This window comes from Gnatocerus cornutus, chromosome 2 (genome assembly GCF_029298725.1).
Source record: "Gnatocerus cornutus isolate USDA-ARS CGAHR chromosome 2, icGnaCorn1.1, whole genome shotgun sequence".
Taxonomy (NCBI): Eukaryota; Metazoa; Arthropoda; class Insecta; order Coleoptera; family Tenebrionidae; genus Gnatocerus; species Gnatocerus cornutus.
In genome coordinates, this window is record NC_142234.1 from 16,475,650 (window position 1) to 16,498,056 (window position 22,407).

At 34.4% G+C, this 22,407-nt stretch overlaps 2 protein-coding genes, 1 non-coding gene and 1 pseudogene across 3 annotated transcripts; 2 read left to right on the plus strand and 2 right to left on the minus strand.

The window, feature by feature from the left end:
• Positions 1 to 2,033: 2,033 nt before the first annotated feature.
• LOC148179550 (U-scoloptoxin(19)-Sm1a-like) lies at positions 2,034 to 2,734 on the minus strand. Its single transcript, XM_088030334.1, has 3 exons — positions 2,466 to 2,734; positions 2,276 to 2,419; positions 2,034 to 2,228 (listed from the first exon to the last, which is right to left on the minus strand). Exons 1-3 carry the CDS (start codon positions 2,515 to 2,517, stop codon positions 2,104 to 2,106), a joined length of 321 nt encoding a protein of 106 aa, XP_087886460.1. The 5' UTR covers positions 2,518 to 2,734; the 3' UTR covers positions 2,034 to 2,103.
• A 1,019-nt stretch (positions 2,735 to 3,753) lies between these two features.
• LOC148179551 (small ribosomal subunit protein eS6 pseudogene) lies at positions 3,754 to 12,317 on the plus strand (annotated as a pseudogene).
• Positions 9,146 to 9,218, plus strand: TRNAA-AGC (transfer RNA alanine (anticodon AGC)). The gene has a single exon. It is a non-coding gene; the product is annotated as a tRNA-Ala (tRNA).
• Positions 12,318 to 15,010: 2,693 nt separating the features above from the next.
• Positions 15,011 to 16,173, minus strand: LOC148179553 (uncharacterized). The gene is made up of 5 exons (XM_088029632.1): positions 15,995 to 16,173; positions 15,871 to 15,945; positions 15,596 to 15,811; positions 15,369 to 15,528; positions 15,011 to 15,282 (listed from the first exon to the last, which is right to left on the minus strand). The coding sequence occupies exons 1-5, from the start codon at positions 16,100 to 16,102 to the stop codon at positions 15,173 to 15,175; spliced, it is 669 nt and encodes a 222-aa protein (XP_087885758.1). The 5' UTR covers positions 16,103 to 16,173; the 3' UTR covers positions 15,011 to 15,172.
• Between the last annotated feature and the right edge of the window lie 6,234 nt (positions 16,174 to 22,407).

Sequence of the window (22,407 nt, forward strand, 5' to 3'; positions counted from 1 at the left end):
TTACATGTCGAGGAAGCGGCTGAAATGATAATCAATTTCATTACTTGCTTTCACCTGCGATACTAAAAAAACTGTGAACTTACGGATTACAGTCTCGCTTTCATCCCTTAAATTTGAATATCACACTTACAAAAAATGTCCGCCGTGTGTGTTAATGTCGGTGTTATCTGGAGGTGGATGTAGGTCAGTGAACAGTAAAGATGCCCCACAAATCGATGGTGTTCTATTATTTGCCGGTATCGAGGTGACAACCAGAACTCCATTAAGTGCATTCGAGTGATTTTATGGATGTGAAAACTTCGAAACCCGCGGATTCGATATCACTATCATGTTCACATTTTGAAGTGGCAGGATTGTAATGTAAGATAAATGGTATGAGATGAAGAATCAAATTCGTTTGATTAATTCTTTTTAGTGGTTTTCATTGTATCGACAGACCGAGCAATCGGATCAAGAAATTACATTGTCTGAAATTTATACGATAGGAAAAGCTGATTTTGACATACAAAGAAGACAGTAAAAGTGGAGGATTTATTAGTTGACACATTGTGTAAAGCGAGTTGAATATGGAAATGTCGTGTTTTATTTTTACGCTTGGAAATGGTAGACTTTTATTGCAAAAAAATATGAAAACTGTCGTGTCCAAAGCGAGCTTTTTTCTAGTCTAGATAATAGCTTTACACTGTTTTCACCTGTTTATTCTAGTTTTTAAATCGACATACTTTCAACTCACTTTTTCAAATGCTCACGAAGATAATAACATCGTTGTATCCCGCAAAAAAATGCTCTTTCAAATACGGTTAGATTGTGGCGAAGATATGAAATTTTATCGATTTCTTCCACTGTTTGAACATAATTTTATGACAATTTTTCTTTTAATAATGCATCAGTCGTCTGCAGAATCACAATAAGGGCACTAAAGCCTTACGTGAGAGTTTCATGAATAATTAATTACAGTTGACAATTGTCGCTAATTTGCTGAACTGCGAAATTTGTCAAACTTTGCGGTTTATTGGAATGAGGTCTTGGGCAATTGGAGTTGAATTACCTAATTAAATAGTTGAATAGGAAGGAAAATACTACTTTTAAGGGTAGGTCTAGACAGGTGACGTAACGATCGATGCTTAAAAATTCTAATGCATTATTTTTACTACGCAAACTAGGAAGAATTAACGAAAGGGTTTTTACATTCCACCAATCAGTAAATAAGGTTACCAACTTTATTAACTCCATTAAAGCTTTTACGAGGTCTTGTAATGCTCGGTCATCTGCTTTAGATTAATTAAGAGTGAAGAAGAATTCAGTTACCAAAACATTACCGCGCATCAGGAATACTAACCAAAGTCTGTTGCCTCCATAAATCTCCCACCTTCATAAATAAAACTCGCTGAAATTTAACTTTTCAAAAGGTGTATTCCTTAGTGAAGGCAAATGCGTGGAGGGTTCGATCTATATCAAGAAGTAGTAAATTAATTCGGACCGCATCCTAATTTATAGTGGTTCCATCCGGTTGAAATGGAAGTCTTATCAATACATAAACAAATGGGTTTTCACTAAATCCGAATCGCATTATTTACCTAGAAGCGTTCTATTACAATGTAACTTCTGTAAATGCCCTTACGTGACCCGCTTTTGTACTCCACACTAGCATAAAATTAACCGGTAATTTGTTATTGTAATAACTTTGCGTTTCATTTTTAGATTAAAGTCGATGTATCAGATCAAACAGGTGTTTTTCACATGCGAGATCTGTTAATTCGAGTATGAAAAATTTTTGGTCGAATAATTCATATACTTTATAATTCTGTCGGAAAAAACTTCATTTATACGCGATTGAAACGGTGATAAAAAGTAGACGACGATGAATATTTTGGAGGGTAGTTTTGGGGTGGAAATTGTACACAATGTCATTGTTACTGTAGCCAGTCCCATTGAGATTTTACATTTCTATGTATAGCTCACGCTAGTTAAATTAAGAAACTCGTAGAAATCACGCAAGTGGAGATACGATGTACTGATAAACATGCACAAAATATGGAGCAACTAGTGTTTTATTATTCCTTTCATCTTCAATTTAAAATTCTATTTTATTTAACTGTGTAATTATTTAGTTACAACGCAGCAGGTTTTCCCTTCAGCACATTCCTTCTGGCCTAAATCTAAATTTTTAGGACATTTCTCTAGACACGAGTTGTGTGATTGTTTGCAGCTGACATCCTTCCAAGAGACTAGAAAAAAAAGGGTAAACAATGAAGAAGTATCAAGTATTACTTACTCGTCGGACAACAAATGGCGCCTTTAGTTTTCTGATTGGGACATAAGTCGTAATGAGGAGCCTGCAAACCGCCCGGGCATTCAGATTTCAAGACACAAAATCCGTTAATGTTGGAACACTTTGGCTCGAGATAAAAATTGGATTCTGGAACAAATTTTGTTGTTCTCTCTACTGGAATTAAAAGACTTACCTAAAGCCAAGGCGCTGCTCAAAATCAAAGAAACAACCAACACGAAATACATTGTGCTTGTTAACGTCACAAAATCCACGTTCTTGGGGAATTTATAAGTCTTTGCTCATTAAATATTATCATTCGTTTGGCGATAAGTTTTTTCACAGTTAATTTCTTTGAACTCAAGTGGGAACTGGTAGCCAAGGTATAAGGAAAGAGAAAGTTTTATGATGGTATTTCTGTCACACTCGCGATATTTGCATATCCTCTTGATAGGATTGCACAAAACCAAATAATAAGTATGCAAAAATATTTACATAACCTTTTAATTACACTTTATCGTTTGAGGGACTTAAAAAAATGCGATAAACTCATACTGTAGATACAAAATTTAACACTACTAATACATTTATTATGTTGATGAAATAATAATGTTTATAAGCAATGGAAAATTTGAAACATGATAAGCAATATTTGTGAAAATTAATCTGTATGGTACTCGAGGCCAAATTTCAATAAAAGAGGTCAAGTTGTAGCGCTGAAGAAGTGTGAAGTGGCACACTTCTACAAAATAAAAATAAGAATTGGTTTAATTTTACACATTTCATCACATTTATTTTGTAGATATGTAGTTTTGTTCTCAACAGATGTAGCCACTTGTTGTTAAGTTTCATTTCTACCGATAGGTGGTGACACTTTGAGTCATTTTTTTCATTTTTATTTGCGTATCGAATTTAATTTGACTTCAATCAATATCACCGTTGGGATTCTGGTTTGCGTACCCTCTAACTTCCAATACATATTAAAGTAAGTCGTTTCTACAAGGTGTTTATCAATGTTTCTAGCATCAAGGGTGGGTATGAAATGTCAAAGAAATTTTCCGCTCATTACAAATGTGGGTTTCAATTTTTCAACTGACATTTGAAGTTAACCTCAAACATGGAGCAAAGTAAGTTTTGAAAAATAAACTGTTCTAGTTGTGGTTTTAAACCTGAAAATCAAAAACTTGGACACAAAACTGTAACTGAAACGTCATTGATGTAAATAACAATACAAATAATTTTTAAGATAGTTATATTCACTATGAAACGAAGCGGCAAAATAGTGTACGACAGGAATTCCAGAGCCACCCTTGATGCTAGAAACATTTATAAACACCTTGTATAACAATTCCCTTAAAGCCTAACATAATAAGCAGTAAATATTCGCCAGTATACGTAGGCGGCTAAATAACCATGGTAACAATAAAATCAACAGAACCCCAAACTCGTGCAAACTTTTCTATTTATGCAGAAAACAAGCAGTAATGAAGCTCAACATCTCATATCCCGCCACAGGCTGTCAGAACCTAGTGGAAATTAACGAAGACCCTAAACTCCGCATCTTTTACGAAAAGCGTGTTGGCCAGGAAATTGACGCCACCCCTCTGGGCGAAGAATGGAAAGGTTACATCCTACGTATCACCGGAGGTAACGACAAACAAGGCTTTCCAATGAAACAAGGCGTCCTCACTTCTACTCGTGTTCGTCTTCTTTTATCTGGAGGCTCGTGCTTCAGACCGCGTCGCGACGGCCAGCGCCGTCGAAAGTCCGTGCGGGGATGTATCATCGATGCCAATTTGAGCGTGCTCTCGATGACTATCGTGAGGAAAGGCGATCAAGACATTCCGGGATTAACGGATATTTCCGTGTTGAGAAGATTGGGGCCGAAGAGAGCGGCGCGGATACGGAAGTTGTTCAATTTGAGTAAAGAAGACGATGTGAGGCAGTACGTCGTAAAGAGACCTTTACCCGAGAAAGAAGGGAAAAGACAGAGGTTTAAGGCACCGAAGATTCAGAGGTTGATTACTCCGACGGCGCTGCAGAGAAAGAGGAGGAAATTAGCTTTGAAGAAAAGGAGGAGCTTGACGAAGAAGGTACAAGAGGAGCATTATAACAAGGTGGTGGCTCAGAGGAAAAAAGAGTTTAAAGCGAAGAAAGCAGAGATGAAGAGGCGGCGGTCAGTGACTCAGCTTGGCGTAAAAGGGAGCGGTAAATAAACAATTCAGGGTTATGCTTCAATTAGATAATTAGCAAGAGTGTTAACGACTATTTCATTATTCATTTTTTAAATGTTGACAGTTTTTTTTAGACAATTTGTTTTTTCGTTGTTTTGTTGTAACATAACACGTTTAGCTCTTTGCGTTCATTCATATTTTTGTAATATTTACATTTTATTTTAATAGTTGACGCCTTGTTGTCGTGCCCATGTTCATAATGACATGTAATAAAAATGGCATTGTCACATTATGAAATAATACAAAAACATCAACGGAAAGTATTATTGTAACAATTTTTTTATTCAATTTATTATAATTTTGACATTAATGCTAAGCCGAGCTGTTTTTTTTTAATTGTTGGTATTGCAGTTCCAATATCAGTTTATTGTGCTGGAAAAAGAAAATATTTAACTACATTTGTTTCCATAGAGATGAAAAATGTAAATATTTTTCTTTTGACGAGTTATTAACATTTTGTATTTACTTTTTTAATACCGCTAAGCCTGACAGATGCAGAATATAAATCTGAAAATAAACTAAATAATTGTTTTCTCTAGAGATTGAACTCTGAGTTATTTGTGGCACATGTCAGCGCTTTTTGCATTTTTTCTTCGTCGGTAAATCAGTTAAAATAATGAAGTCTATTTGCAACGCAGGTTGTTACCAATTTAAGAACAATTTTTTATCGAGACAAAGAATACTTTAAATATTGCCCTAGTTATAATCACTTATCTACTGTAAAAACCATAAAGCAGACCACATTGCCATTAAGAGGCGCATTTATTTCATAATTAATACTCCACACTTTCCTTTGTAGCAAAATTAATCGCATCAGCACCCATTTAAAAGCCTTATTACTTCTTTCCATTAAAAATAACTCCATTTACATTAACAACGCACGCGACTCGCAAACCGAAGATATCACCTTGATAAGCTAATCCGTAAATTTTATGACTATTCACACTGTTCTGAATATTCATCGCCTCTGTTTACTTTTTTATATCCGCTGCACACGTATGAATTATTTCCCTGATTTATGGGCGCAATTAATTTAAATTAATTGGATTTATGGGGGGTGAAAGGTCACAAAGAATAGTAGTAATTGCAAGTAAATTATTTATTTTTATTCACGCGCCGCAAACACTGTGTTAATTCCGTATTAATGATAATGGCCTTGTAATTAGTGTGAAATTTTGCTCCCCTAAAATTTGGACGTGCGGAAATTGCACGGAACCCTCCGGATTATGTTCAATGGAAACTCGGAGTCAATTATTCGGAGAAAACCGGAAATTGGGCGCGGGCCGTCGCATATTTATTCTCGTAAACGAAGGGTTATTGTTTGAGCATGATTGAAATTTTCGAAATTCGGGAAAACAGCTCATAGAAGACATTTTTGATCTTTAAGTCTCGTTCGGCATTATTATTCCTCCTTCGTTTGTCGGAGATAAAGGATAAAACCCGGTAACACCGTGGGTAGATGCAAGCACCACAAATGTCGGAAAGGATTTTCACCGGAACAAACCACGCAGTCTGAGACACTATGCATAAACGAAACATTTTCACCCTAAAAGCTGGAACTGTGTGATGAACGGCTCTTGATCTTCAGACATTTCCTAATTAAGTCTGTGTCTTTGTGCTGAAAGGTCCGGATTGACACTACGAGATAATTTGTGTCGTGTAGGTAGACATGTTCATTTCCAGACAGTTTTTTATACTAAACTTTATTGCAGCCGAAAACAGTTTGTCCCTCGTTATTTGTCAGGTCCTAATCAGGGGACACAATAAAGACTGTGATAAAATAAAAAAAAGTCGATTTCACGTCCAGTTGATGCGATGATGAGAGAATTCGTGATTACCTAATCCTTGTTTATTTTTTTTACGTCTCACTTTATTTTTTTGTGTTTGGTTTATAATATAATAAAGACTTTTGAGGTAAATTAAGTTTAGTGTCGATAAATTAACCCGAAAAGAAAAGCAACTTACACCATTAATTTGCGGAATAATCTACATTTTATTGCTTTCGAGGGAGAAAATTCAAATCAGGGAATGTAAATCAAATTGGAACACCCACAAATTTTATGGGCACACGGCAATTGTCAAACTTCCAATAAAAAACACGATCAGTGTTGTAATGGCTGATACCAAAAACATATAAAACCGGATGTGGTATTTAAGCGGTTTTAAGCGAATGAATTTCCCTCTGCTAGTTGGAAATTTTACGTTTTCTAGGTTTGGGGTTGCTTTCCACCGCTATTTTTCACATACATAAAACCATAAATGTCTGGTTTTGTGGGCGCTTCTGGAAAAATAAAACTAAACATAGCAGGTCGGAAATAGATATCTAATGACTCGATACTATCGAAAAACTGTTTTAAGGAAATTAAAATTTCATATAGTAAAATGAGCTGATCGTCAAGAGAATCCTTGCAGTTTTTGTGCATGTTGGTAGCATTGTTTTGACAGTTATAAAAATAAATAGTGAAATCGGTATTGATTATTGTTTAGCCTCAAACTGTCAAACAGACACGCTTGGAGATTGACAGACAGAATTGCCAACACGTTTAGAATTCAGAGCCTCCTCTGTTTTATAGACAATACGCAGTATAATCCAACCACCTGTTGATTTAAGTTTACATTATTATAAAGTTAAAATTTTTAATTTATAAGTTTATATTGGATGCATGGAAAATAAGTGACAGAAGCTCTTCAAATGCGTTTTCAGTGAACTGCGCATTAAGATTGTTATACATTTTCAGAAGTCAGAACATTAAAAAAAACATGACCCGGTCGTGACCGAGCGCCAGACGTCCATTGTCTGCTTTTCAATTTAACATTAAAATTAATACTTGCATAATCGATACAAATTCATAAAATGTCAAATGACCGATATCCTTCAAAACAATGCCTTGATCAATAACACCAGCACTTATTTCTGTTGATTACTGCAGCAAATGACGTACGTTTGTAATCCCTCAAAATATTGTTTATTGATATGTACAGATTAATAATATGAAAGACAAGTCAAGCGACCTATTCTTTGTGTCTAAAAATATCCGACATTACAGTAATCGAAAGTTTATTTATATTAATAAGTTGAATGCACCTACACAATCTAGGTCGATGATTGTCAAGTCCCGACCTAACTCAACTGTATGATTCCCAGATGAGGATTGATCTTTTCTATTAAAAATGAATGTCGCCACGTGCTCGAAATAACCTTATATTACTTTTTAATCGCGGATTGCGTCAAGATTCAGTTGTGTTTACTAAGCAGTTCGAGATTTTTTTTGAGTTTAATTAAAGCTTGCCAAAGTAGAATAAAATAGCGGAATTTAAGAGGAGATTAATGTTACAGAATAAATCTAATAAAAGCGAAATTACAACTGACACCATGTTACACGTCTAATAAAATAGTGCTGTTCAGCGTTATCCATGAAAATCAGCAATTACACCCGTCCAAATCCAAATCAAACTACTAATCCTTCGTGTAAACGTTGAGTTAATGTAAAGACAACATGAGATGTTTGGGGCCTGTTGTCTGTCATTCTATTAAAAGCAATGGCCTGCCTACACGTATCGAAAATAGTCTCACCAGTGAATTCGGAAAAATCGAAAATTTTGTATAAAATCAATAAAAACAAATGGAAATGTACGTAAATTTAGCCAGACAGAAACAAGTAGTGGCTTGTTTTTATTGATTCTAGGAAAAGCCGTGTAAACGTGATGTATGTTGTTTAGCTATAGGTCCATAGGTGGCGCTGAAAACGCATGGTCTATAAAAGTTACTTGGTGTATTGTGAGATGGCGCTTCCAGCAGAAATAAAGAAAAAATGTGCCGCTGAACGTTCAACGTGCTAAAAGTTCTGTAAATTATCAATGAACTTTCTAGTCATTTTTGAAATCAGTTGAAAAAATTACTCCGAAGCTCTTTCAATTTGTGGTCATCGTGTTTCCAGAAGGTTGGCTCCAATCAACTTACGGATTCCGCTCGGGAAATTGTTTGTGTCCAATATTCGATCGCAGTTTAAACTTAATAAATTTGAAGCAACTGTCGGAAAATTTCATAAAGCAATTTGCAATTTTCGTTCGACATTGAAGCGAAAGAGAGTTCAAGTTAGTTCAGATGTGTAATTTTTTTTCAATGACGGAAAACTACTATTTGAATAGACATATTATGAATTATGAATTTAATTAAATTAAAACAATTGTAAGATAGAATATTCGTAAGAATGCTGCTTATTAAAGAACCTAATTATACGTTATTTTTTCTGCATAGAATATTTACCGATAGCAATTTCAAAAATCAAAGAGTTGAAAAAATACCTGTTAAACGACCAATCACAGAGCCGCATTTTAAATTTGGCGCTTATAAAAATTCTCTGCAGGAAAAATTAAGTTTAGATCGATTATTTTCTGATAGAGTTTAAATGTTTAGTTTAACGTAAAAAAAATGTGACATTAGCATTATTTAAAAAAATATTTTAGATTACATTGAGAAACGAAACAAAAAAAAAGTTTTTATGATGATGAATTATATTATAAATAAAATTTAATTGGATGGCTCATTCTTGTAGAATATCCATTGCGACATTGTCTTTATTTTAAATATCACTGGGTCAGTGTTCGGAAAAATCGATACGAAAAACACAAACTTACATCAGGGGGCGTAGCTCAGATGGTAGAGCGCTCGCTTAGCATGCGAGAGGTACCGGGATCGATGCCCGGCGCCTCCATTCGTATTTTTGATCATCATAACTCAAATTCACACGAATAATTTTTATTTTTTCGACTTAAAATCACAGATCCTAGTAAATACAGTTTTTTCATAAAATAAATCAGTTAGAAACAGTAACCCAATTAATTGTCACGCAATTGAAAATCAGTGACCGTTCCAAATTAATTAATATTGCGTCATAATGTTCCGGAAATACAGTAAAATTTATTATGATTGACTTTCTGTTTCAAATCAAAAATTTTCGATTCAAACAGGAAAGTAAACTAATTAAGGAATTTAATTTTTAAATCAAACAAAGTTTAATTTATGCACTTTATAAACTTTACCAATTGTATATTTTATGGAATTATAGAGAACGTGGCATGTTTCAATGATTGACATGCAAATAAAATTTATGAAAATTTTATTGTACCGTATACAGGGTAAACCCGAATAAAGTACAAAGATTTTAACTCCAATATCAGTCAACGCAGTTTGATTGATTATTTTTCGTAATAATTTTAGGTAACATTATCATTATTTCATTCCTAATTAAAATTTTAGTTTGGTCTACAAAGCGAGTCGGAAAAAGTCACCTTACGAATCATTAGCCCTTTTGAGACAAATTCATTATTCGCGTGTTTGAAATTTGTTCTGCTGTCTTTAAAATAAGTAATTAAGTAAAAGTTAAACAAATCTAGTTAGAGCGAATATAAACATTTTTTGCAGTCTTTGGGAAACAGTGTTTAATTCAGTCCCATAAGCGTTCCATAACAGGTAATAACAGGTGCTCCATTCAAATTTCGATTTCTTTCCCAGAATCATAATCTACATCAGTGTCTGATAATGTGATTACAATCTTTGCACTTCAATATTCGGGTTCACCCTGTATACATATTTATTCTAGTAATGAAATTATCACGTACAAACACATATTGTATTTGCCGAGTTACCTTATTAATATTATAGCTCCAGGAAACTGATGTTTATCTATGTCTAAAAATGTCTTCAAATTTACGCTCGTTACGATACCAAATGTCATTATCATTAACTAAATAGATTGATTTTCTCTTCTTATTAATATTATACATACATATCTCTTATTATAGTAAAAATCAATAATAGCTTTTCGTGTCAGTTGGTGCATTTGAAGTGGATTTCCGTTTATACTAAATACTAGACCGGTGTTGTTGTTCTTAATCTGACAGGAATGCGCATCCTTTCAATTACAAAGCTCAGGCGTTAAATTGCAGCACGCTCTCGAATTGAACCGTGAAATGCTCCACACAGGATCTATTGTGTTACTATTTCCAAAGCATGGATGAACAAATTCTTTACTGATCTGTCGTTTTTAATACCGTGGCAGGACGCCACTGGATTTTTTTTAACACTGCCTTGGCAGTGTCAGCCACCTGATTTCCGTTTTTTTATTTTATTTAATCGCGTGAGATATCAAAAGCTGCATTTTAAATGACAGTTCTGTAAAAACTCACAGCGTGAAGCTCACCGAAAGAAGCCATTTTGTTTTTAATGCCAGCGGACATTAGGCTAATGTTTTTAATTATTAATTTGTATTCCATTGAAATTGCACCGGTAATCAATTTCAAATTTGTGCTCACACAGGCCATCAAAGTTAAATGACATTAATGAAATAACGAGCCTCTCTAAATTAAATACCATTATGATTGAAGTGAGCATTATTTATAAAATTTCTAGTTTTCGTAATGTATTCACATATTTACATACAATCAAAGACTTTGAAAAGTCTCGATTTTTTTTATCTTGAACAAACGCAATAGCTCTAGGCCATCGTTCCCTTTTCTTTCAAAACGTTTACATAGAATTTTAAATAAAGTTACTTATCAAGCAATTCGATTTTTTTTGCATTTTGAGCCCCAGTCTACCTGTTGCTCTTAACAGCTTTCAAGCCAACCATATGTGTAAGGAGAGGTACAGCTTTGCACTGATATTTTCTTTAATATTCTATAGGATGATTATCACACCCTACTGAACACTTTACAAAGCTACTAGAAGTTTCATGCACCTGTTTACACAACGATCTACTTAGAAATGTAAAAACTAACAACAGCCTATTGGCTTGAAAGAGCTTTTAACTTTTGTGAGAGAACTCTAGTCACTTCAGACGAAGGTTTGTCCTTAACGACTTCCTTTTCTGAATTCCGATGAGTCTTAAAAGCTAACTAAAAAAAAGTAATAAAGCTTTGAAAGTGTTGGTGTGGATAGTTAAGATTACCGAGCTTTCAAATGAAAGTTAGGTTGTAAAGGAAAATTTTGATTTATACGACTACAATGGAGGAAATGCATGGATAAGAGACTTTATGGCTTTGGAAAATGATGAGAGATATGGCTTACTGAAACAGTAATTTATGTTCTTCAGAAACACTGCTAAAATTATTTTAAAAACTGGAGCCAAATACTTAATAAACTTAGATTAGAGTCTCGCCTCTACATGGTTCTTTTTATTTTATTCTCTTTTTTAACTGGTGCTAGAGATGGACGAGTTTCACTTGCTGCAGCAACAGTGGGAGAAAGATCCAAACCTTTTTTAATCCAATTAAAAACTTTAGCGCTAATTCGCTTTAAAATTATAAACGTAAGTTTTCATTTGCTCCCCGAGACTCCGATTCTTGCTTATTTGACACTTATGTTAAATCCTATGCTGAGAAAAGTTTACGATATTCCTTTTCTCCTTTTTAGGCGATTTGTATTCAATACAGAGTTACGCTCATGCTTTTTCGCTTTTATGTGAGAATTAAAATTTATGGGACTGATATTGGATTTGCAAATGGATTCATAATACAAAAGCAAAAAGTTTCAACGTAACCACAAAATTAGAAGACTAGCGCTGAGACAAAATGAATCAACGAGTTTGACGCGACACCCTGTACAGAAAACTGATATCACAAATGTGCAAGTATCATTGCATCAGATCTCGGCGTTGCATGATAGCAAACTTAGCAATTTCCGAATGGAAATCGATTTCCTACATGTGCAATCGATGCTGATCTTAGGACTAATGCATTTTTGCTCATTAATGCCAATTACACTTCTACTCGGCTCAATGAATTATTATTTTTCCTATCAGCACAATCTCTAAAAATATTTTCAAGATAACGTGACATTAAAAATGGTAAAAAATGATTCCGTGACTTGCAGTTGAAATATCATTATGATAAAATTCAACGTTTAACTAGGTGAAGTTTGTCGTAAAAAGCAACTTTACATTTTATTTTCTGTGGCGATCCAAGATTGTGCTAAATTCAGTTACGCGATAAAAAGTACAAATCTTATTTCGGAGATAGGCTCACCTAAGCCTCAGCCATTGATTTTATAATAGAAAAGCTCTGCAATAAATTAGACTTTATCTGTCATAAACCCAAAGCTGTGATAAAATTATAAAGGAGTAAAATTCTACTTTGTGTTCCATCTTCCATGGCTAAATTTATGGTAACCTGCTACCTTTTTCTAGAAACAATTTTAGCATCATTTCTTATTTATGAAAATTAGCTCGTGTTGTTTTTGCCATTCCACCGTTGCTTTGTTTGGGAAAAAGCTTCTTCTTTGACAGTCAGCTGTTGTGGGAGGAGGCCGCTCTCCGCATCGTGTTACGAGCAGAGCCGCAGTTGCTACCCCGATCGATTTGAGGGAACGGTAGCTACCCCTTGGCGCATTCTGGCAGTCCCGTGAAACATCCTCTGCTTGGTCAACATCACGGTGTGTTTCCAAGACCTAACCTCTTCGCGTTTATCGCTCTTAACGTGTCATCAACTACTCAATCAAAACTTCGACAAACCACCACTTGACGTTGTGGCGAGTTAAGTGACTGTTAATTTTAATTAACTTTGTTGTCTTACTTTTAAACTAAGAAGTGGAGTGATTTTTAAAATTAGTGTTAGACAGGTAAACGTGCAAAAAATCCGTAAAGCCTCCAATTTACTCAAAACTGTGGGCAACTCGATTGTTAGAGTTGGAAGTATTTTTAACTCAATCAAGCTGATTTAGTTCAATTAAAATGGTTCGAAATTGGTTCACACTGCGGAATTTGACATTTTACGGTATTGATTTAATTGTTATGCGCTCTTTCATTGTGAAAACAAATGGACGAAAATTTGTGGTAGATTTTCTAATTTTTTTTAATTACAGAGATAACTTCGAAAATACATAAAAAATTCCAATCAAAACTGACACATGTTGCCCCAGTAAGACGTTATGAGAAAAATGTAGGTGCATTCTTATAAAACTTCGGTTTTGTTGAAAACTTCATGACTGAAACTAATTCTTTTTCAACTGATTAATCGTCTTTTTGGCTTTGGTTAAAAGTGTCAAACAAAAAACTTGTGTTAAACTCAAGTCAAGAATTGAACGTGACCTTTCAAGCTCATTCAATTTTTCTGTAAGCAGATTTAAAATCTCTCGAAGGATAAATTATGTTATTTTGGTAAACAGGAAAATGTCATTTCTTTGAAGATGACGTTACCTTTTCGATACAACTTCAAAGATTTTTTATCCCATTACTGAGCTCAGAAGCAGACAGTTTTTCATATGGGCTGTAATCCTAATCCAAATAGATTTTTAAACGCGTTGTGTTTCAATCAGAAATTTTAATGACTATTTTAGTGGCGTGAATAGTTCGATTGATTTAAACTGACAATAAATTTTGAATCTCATTAACCCCAGTAATGAGTTTTATAATTATAATTTTATTGTATTTAGAGCTTTGCGAACTGGATAATAACCTGCCGGTTTTACGTAGTCTTCATTGTGTTTTAATGACAAGTTTTTATAGGCTTCAGCTTTAATCTAATTTTCTTCTAAAATTATAAGTAGAAATCTGAGATTAAAGTTCATCTTAACTACTGAGGTAAGGTATTATTTACTGCTTCTATTGTCCGGTTAAATTTAATCAAAATTATCGAAATTAAGAAACGAGACAATTTGCTTCTTACAACATAAAGCTATTAAAGATTCACGTTCGGTAGAAGTAACTAAATTTAGTAACTTTTATTGTTGGGCTTTGTAACTAAGGTTATAATTTTTCTAGTGTAATATCTTGTAAAACAGATGTCATCCAAATGACAGTTTTTGGTTTGTCATTAAAGGTAAATATTTATTTTCCAAACGAAAAAGAAGAATCAGAGTTCCGAATCAGATTCAAAACTAGTTCATCGATTTGATCTTCTGAATCTGACTTTGTTAGTGTTACAATGACTGTTGGAATATTGTCTACAGCTGCGTATCCCATGAGTGCTGTCCAGTCTTGCCTAATTAATTTTTCGCAGTGTGAAACAGAGTTTTTCTAGTTGTTTGGTGTGCTTTGCGAAATTGATTTTAACCCTAAATTTCTGACTTTGTTCCTTCCGATTCTGTTTTTATCTTTTTGAAACTGCTTGTCTTGTAATATTTGATTCCATCTCGTTGTATTGTCAAATTTGAATGACAAATTTATTTGATAGACAATGATGCCAATGTTTAATTCCTAGTTATTTCAGAAATTCAACGTAGCGACACAAAAATATCTATTAGTTACTTCTACCGAATGTGAATCGCTAATACTAGAATGAGTAGAAATGACATAATACTCCCAAACAGCACTAACACAGCCCATGAACTTCCCAGGGAGATTGACTTGGGATCGACTGGATATCCCAGGGCAATACCAAATATTCCATGGGATGTCCCTGGGACGTTGTAAAAGGACAAAATTGTTCATCCCTGGAAAATCCCAAGAAAGTTTATTTTCATCCGGTTGGTACCGAATGGGGATTTGTAAAGGATGTAATAAAATTTCTTTGATTTAAAAAATGTATTAAAAGAAAGCTACATATAAATAATTAAAAAACATTCTAAAAACTAAAAACAAAGTAAACATTCTAAAAATAACGAAAAAAATAAACATTCTGAAAATAATAGACAAAATAATAGTTCAAAGTAACTTGCTAAATATAAATATTTTTAATTGTTCGCAGGGATTCGTGATTTAGCATGGCGTAACCAGCTTTTCACCGCATTTTCAATATCTTTTTCTGATGAGTTTTTCAACCCATTGTTGGCTTGAATTCCAGCTGGAACAAAAAGAAATTTGGAAAGAATATTAAATTATTATTTTACTGGAGGTAAAGCTAAATGATAAAAACATCAAAAAACTCACCTGTCAATCCTATTTGTAATTGAAGTCCTGCAAACGCCCGTTTTTCCCTTTTCCCAGTCCAACAAAATTCTTTCCCCAATTCGTTTGTCATTATTCGTGAAAGGCATCTCTTCACACATTCATAAACACTAGTCCCACCAATTTTGGTAATAAATGTAACCTACGACAATAAAATTTTAGGATAAATTTTGGTCCTCAATTAAAAAAATAATTTACTAAAAACTTACATATTTTTTAAATTCGATTTTGTTTTTTAAAAACGTTTCGAATACATGAAGGTCTTCTAGAGATTTCAGTGGTAAAGTTTCGAACTGAAATACTTCTGTTGAGCCATAATCATTCGATTTTCGTACGTAGTCGATTATTGATGTAACATCACTCTGCAGATTGTTTAACTTAAAATTCATAAGCGATAACTGTTGCTGTAGTCGTTTCAAAAAAGTCTAGAAAAAAAGATTAAAAACTCACAAGGTACAATCTTTGCTTGCATGTATGTACATACCATCGGGTGTTTTTGTTCTACTATTAATCTGTAGAGGTTTTGGAGTACTACTCCTACTAGTACTACTAGTATTTTCTGTAACAAAAATTCTAAAAACCGCACTCACAAATCATTTGTAACTCACGAATTGATGTTGAAGACTGTTGGATTTCTGATCTATGATCATCTTCATCCAACTGAGAAAGTGCTGCAAGATTAACAAAAGAAATTGGTAGTAAAATAATATGTGCATAGTGCAATGACCAATCAATATAAAAACTTACAATCAAAACTTGGAGGAGTAGGCATTGGTGGAAAACACTCTAACGTTTCGTGAGTCAATACCTCCTCGTTATCTTCTTCAGAATCTGACGATATTTTCCTAATAATCGTTCGTTTTCTTTTATTTTGACCTTCTTGCCTTTTTGAAGGCATTTGCTGCAGGAATAGTACCCAGTATGTCCTTTAATGCATTTTACATATGCCTTTGCGGGCGCATCACAAATGAAAGCTTTTATTTTAAAAGCATATGTTTTTTCTTTATAATTGAAACCTTCATTAACTAGACGTATAGCTTCATCTACAAAATCATTCAAAAACTTGTTAGGGTCTTTCGGCTTTTCATAACCATGATAAATTCCCACCATAGAAACACAATTATTTGGAGGATAAAGTGATATTAAAATTGGATATACTTGCGAATTGGAGCTTTTAGACAAAGGTAAACCGTCTATGTTGACGCAAATCTCTATTATATCGGTGGACAAAGTAAAATTTTCTAATAAAAACTCTAGACTTTCTCTCAAACCAAAATGATAGTACTGGCCTGGATCAACAGGTTTCAGAAGAGTATAGCGTGGTGTTTTTAACAAGGTTCTGGGGTCTTGGGGCAAATTGGGAACTAAAGGTTTTAAAATTTTCAGTAAACGGCCTAAAGCGTTATGACATATTTTTTCTGATAAAGCCCATTCTCTTAGTGCATCCAAAAAATCATCAGTAGTTTTGGAATTTAAATGTGTAGGCAAATTTGAAAATTTTGATCCTATAAATTCATCAAAACATTCAGAAGAATCCGTAACAGAATCTGAATCACAAAAATCTAAAAAGTTATAACCAAATAATGCAGATTCTGTCTCAAAACCTGAAAAATCAACAGAAATTGAAGATTGATTTTCAGAAACGTTCTCTACATTTTGTGTGTCAGCATTAGTATCAGAATCAGAAACAGAAGAAAATACTGAAGAAGTATGTTCCTGAACATTTCGGTAAAATGCAGATCTTTTGAGGAAGCTTTCTTCGGCATTTTATCAAAACTGAGGTTAAGTAACCGCCAAAACGTGAGTTATTGAAGGTATTTCTTGTATAGTATGTACCTTGTTTACTGAAACATGCACAGTTATAAAAATTACCTTACAAAAATACTTACATACCTTTTGTGCACTAGACGGAACTTTTTACACTTTTATATAGCAAAAACTGCAACAAACCGCTGCCGAAGCCGAACGTAGTTGGTTGTGGCCAGGATGACGCAACATTTTCACTGCGCATGATACCTATAACGGCATGGCGCGTTCGAAGTCAGAAAAAAGGGACCGCAAATTTAATTAAACAAATCAAACCCATATACTAAAACGATGAACAATTGTTCAGTTTGAATATATGTAATTTTAAAAAAGATCCTAGTATCATCCCACCGATACGTCCCAGAGATATCCCATACTTATCTCCTAGGAACATATCAGTAAGCTCAATGTGGGATTCCCAGATAGCATCTAAAATAATCCCAATCGGATAAAGCAACAATGGGATCTTCAGGACAGAAATGGGATATCCCACGGAAGATGTGTGCTGTGTGGGCTTTGATGCTCGTTTGTAAAATCTAGCCATAACAAAGCTTAAACTGCCTGTCCCTCACTTCAAACAAAGTTAAAATTTAATTACAGTTTGTCACAGTACCTCCTTTAAAACCTCCAACTCTTATCTGACATTTTCGAACTTGTGCACATTTCGCTGTCCACCACATGCTCCAAAAAATAACACAGTTAAAAAGTTTTCATCCATTTATCCCGTGAAATTGCATGGAAAATAAATAGGTGTTTGTACCCCTGGAAAATAAATCTTTATTTTATTTTATAAACGGATTGTCGCATCTTTCCGATAAATATTGCAGAGGCTCGCGTGTATAGAAGTAGTTCTATAGTTGACCTAGATAACTGAGGAAAACTCTCGGCATTTTCATGAATTAATTAACGACATTAACACGCCTATTTGACGCAACTAAATTCGCTCAAATCATATTAATTGAACGAGTTGACAAGTAATTTAATCAAGCAACTAATCGTTTTGAAAGTGATTACAACCGAATTGCGGTTATGCGGTGGCAGGGCTGCATTGTTAGAAAGTTAAGTTAAGTTCGATAAGTTTTTCCGTTAATGAGAGGGGATTTTTCCGAGGAAATCGACTGGGAAAATCCTAATAACTCGACCAGGAAGATAATCTCCGGGCTTACCACGAAGACTCATTTTCTGATGGAAAGAGACCAAGACACTTCAACACTGTTATGTAGAATTAGATTTGTGGAAACGTTTGTACACAACGACGAAGACAGGATGTAAGATAGAAATTAATTTGTATCCAGAGATTTGGAAAATAATAGATCCGGTTACCATATGGAAATTTGGACATACGTTACACAAAACATGTGCAACAAGAATTTTTATTTCCGTCTCCTACCTATTGCACTGATTCCTATCGCTGATACGCTTATGCAGTATTGTCTCTCTCGTCAGGATGGAACCAATCAGAGATCATGACGTAGATCGTTACTCGAATTTCAAATGGTAAATCCAAATTGTCATAGCTAATGTCAGTAAAGAACTTTGAATGCAAGGTTTTGTGAATTTAAAAGTTTTAGACGTTATTTCTCTTGTATGTTGCTAAATTTTGTGACAAGGTTGTTTCATCACTAGTTTGATTTTGTTTTGCTGTCTTTTAATGTTGAAACTTTCATTCCTTAATAGGCCGAAGCTCTTCAACATCAAGTGGAGACTCTCACAATATGAATGCGGTAAAACCGACCATTTATAGCTCCACAATTAAACGATATTGATACAATTCTCAGTGTGCATAACATAGTTTTCAATAGGTTTAAGGTCAAACACTAATGACAAAATCAAAATTACCAACGTGTGACTAACACTTTTCTAGTCTGACACCAGAAACCTGGCAAAATGGAGAAGCTAATTCAAACATCCTAGATTAATTGTAAGAACATAGAAAACTTTACATTAGACCCTGACTTCTAAAGAAGAAAATGCAGAAAGTCTCTTTTAAGATGTATTTGCCACTATTTACATCAATTTGATTTTGTTCCTCGTCCGAGTGTAAGAAAAAAGCGCAGTCTTCTCTCGGTCTGCCACGATCTTCTTTTACTCCTTTCTACTCATTGTCAACCTTTTTGCCTCTGTCCAAATCTTAAACAGAATCTTATTTGCTACAATGTCACAGGTTTCCTAGCGTGTTCTTCTTTCTGTTCTTACTTGTTGTCAGAGCTGTCCATTATTTTGTTAACCAGTTCTGAGCTTCATATTCTTTTGATGTTCTAAACAATCTACTTGTCCCTTTTAAATGAATTTTTTTACTGCTTTCATGTACATTTCTTCAATACTTTGAACATTTCCCCATTCATCCAATTTAGTTAGGTACACCTTGGATTTTTATTAACTAGGATATTTCTTTCACTTGAATCTTGATCTTTTCTCTCTTCGTCAAAATCCATGTTTTTCTTCCTCTCCGTATGTTTGGTGACTTCCGTTTCAATTATAAATCATCTGCTAATCGCATAATAATTCACGACGATTTAGTTCAGAAATATGCCAGTTGTAATATTCCATTGATTTTTATTTCACTAGTTAGCCCTTATTTGTACCATTTCTATTCTACGCTTATTACAAAATCTGTTTCGACAATTCTCGCACAAATTTGTTCAAATGCGTCTTGAGCCAAAAATTCCTCTTTGAACTCACTTTCTGTCGTCTGTAGTATGCGACGTCGGTAGTTTTCTGGTGCTGAGAGAACTTGTTGTGTTACAGTACGTTGGATTACTCATTTTGCTTTGAACTGTCACACATTACAATTGTTGTCAATCTGTTGTCAAATTTTAAAATTAGCCAATCAAAAACTCTCCATCCTGGCGAGAGAGATAGGTATAGATTGTATCCAGCGAATGCGTGCAACAGACAAGGACGAAAGTTGTAAAGCTAGTCGTACATATGTTTCTAAGACTTTTGACCATGTCCCCCCATCTATTAATTCCCAAATCTCTGTTTGTATCTCTCTGGGGGACAATGGAGATTGGATAATCTCGTAATGCTCCATTAATGCGTATCTTTGCATAAATTTAATTTGAAACGTATGCAGTTTTGGGAAATAAGTTTTTATTAAATTTCAGTCAGTTTTTATTGCAAAAGAACTTTAACCCACCAGTTGCATTTACAATTTCCATTCCGCTTGGTTGTTTTGGGTCCTCATATTTTTCCATTCTATATTTATAAATTTTTTGCTGGCGCGCTCATCAATCTACTCGCAATTTTCTTCATCTCCAGACGCATGCATAAAGGAAGAGAAAATGTTTAAGAAAACGTACTTCACTTGCGCCTTGTAAGTGGAATCCACCTTACATCGTGATTATATTTACATAGCAATGAGGATTTTCGCTCTCTTGTGATGGATCCATAACTGTCATGGTATAATTACCGTGTAAGCCACGGGTTTTTCGCGAAGACAGAGTAAATAAACCGCGCTTTCTAAGTAATCATTATTCATGAGTTTCTTACAAGTGGGATCAATTTTTTCTTTTTAGACTTCACCATAAATAAGTGAACGGAAATTTGCGGTTTATCATGCCTATCACAACCCCTATTATGAGAGCGTCAGCTTGAATGTTCAAGTCCGTTATTGTCCTGTTGACGCAGGATTGCTCCCTTTCAAGCAAATAAGCTTGTTCTACATCGACCAATATTCCAAACTATTTTCCCAACTTATATTACTCCAGTTCGTCAAATACTTGAGAATAATAAATTAATCCAAATTGCGAGGGCTCATAGTCACGCCGTACCGCGTCATTAATAATTCACTTCCGTTTAAATCTGGAAGGACAGCTTGAAGGATGTGCCAGCGGAACAGGAGGCTTAAGAGACTAGTAAATTTTACTCTTAATCGACTTTTGACCCGTGTACGTGTCGCTGAAAAAGTCCACAGCAGAGACAAGGGTTACTAAGCATGGTTAAGACAGTTGTCATCAATTCTGGTCTTTTCTTGTTTGTTCTTGTGGTGTTATTTCCAGATGTCAGCAAGTCTTCTGCTTTCAATGAAACGTGCACTAATAAGTAAAGTTGGAAAATATTTAAATTATTCTCCATTTCCACTGATAGCGCGCTCGTATTTCAGTTATTTATAACTGAACTAATTAAAACATCATTTTATTGCAGCTGCAGTAATTCCTTGTGTGTATGCATGTGCACAAAACTTATCTACTGTGTTACTTTTGTCTACCAATTTGTTTGCCGTACAAAAGAGAAATAACTCTCCGTCACTGTTGTTTCATCACCAACTGATCAAATTCTGTTTGTTTCCAACTTTGACATTAAATAAAATGAAAAAAGTTAATTTGCACCAAAATTGCAGTATTAATAGAAACGGAATTGTAAAATTGATGTGCTATTAAAATGGTGGATGCGCCGGATTAAAACTGTTTGTTCCATTGCACTTTAAAGTGTATAAATATTTCAAATTATCGCTAAAACTAAACTTCAAGTTTATTCAAAAGAACTCATATTTTTTCCACATTTGCTGTCAGTGAGATTGAGAGTCTCTCCTATCGTTTCTCGATTTTCCCCGTAATAAAATATTTCTGCATTGATTTTAGTTTAGCATGAACTGAAAGGATGCATAAAATCAGATTATAATACGAAAATAGGAAATAAAAGGAAAGTGTAAGTCGTCTAAAAGGGTTGTTATATTATATCTGATGACTTAAATAATGTACTTCTATAAATAGTATGTTGGTAATTGGAGGTTTTATCGATTTCCATTGATTTGACATCAAAAACTTTAATAAATTATTCATGTGGAAAGCAATTACACCCACAAAACTGTACACCTATTACTTTACACACTGACACTTAAGACCCACTATCGTATCGAGACACGGTTTCGGATAAATTTAAATTTTGCTCCGCATTGAAATTTTATCCATTAATAATACTTAGAGCGACACTATTAATCTATTTTTCCCGTTCCGTTCACTGACAATGCCCCTTGCTGTATTCTTGTTTTCCACATTGAATACGTTTCCAATCGCGACAGGAATAAAATGTGCGACAGGTGCAATTCCTTTGTGACTATGTGAGTGCTCGTGATAGTCCCACGTGTGTTTTTTCGTAACGTACAACGTACATCTTCACCATCGATTCGTCTGTGAGCTCTTCTCCGTCGGACGGAGCCAGTATCCTGGCTCCTCAAACCGACAATCTGGCGGGGAGTCGTCGAAGTTCCAGA

Excerpts from the sequence above, each read along its gene's own strand:
- LOC148179553 (XM_088029632.1), bottom strand. The coding sequence starts at position 16,102 with ATGCACATATTATTTTACTACCAATTTCTTTTGTTAATCTTGCAGCAC. Across the intron at positions 15,946-15,994 it reads ACAGTCTTCAACATCAATTC|AAAATACTAGTAGTACTAGT; the intron begins GTGAGTTACAAA and ends TTTTTGTTACAG. Across the intron at positions 15,812-15,870 it reads TAGAACAAAAACACCCGATG|ACTTTTTTGAAACGACTACA; the intron begins GTATGTACATAC and ends CTTTTTTTCTAG.
- LOC148179550 (XM_088030334.1), bottom strand. The coding sequence starts at position 2,517 with ATGTATTTCGTGTTGGTTGTTTCTTTGATTTTGAGCAGCGCCTTGGCT. Across the intron at positions 2,420-2,465 it reads GAGCAGCGCCTTGGCTTTAG|AATCCAATTTTTATCTCGAG; the intron begins GTAAGTCTTTTA and ends AATTTGTTCCAG. Across the intron at positions 2,229-2,275 it reads CGCCATTTGTTGTCCGACGA|TCTCTTGGAAGGATGTCAGC; the intron begins GTAAGTAATACT and ends TTTTTTTTCTAG.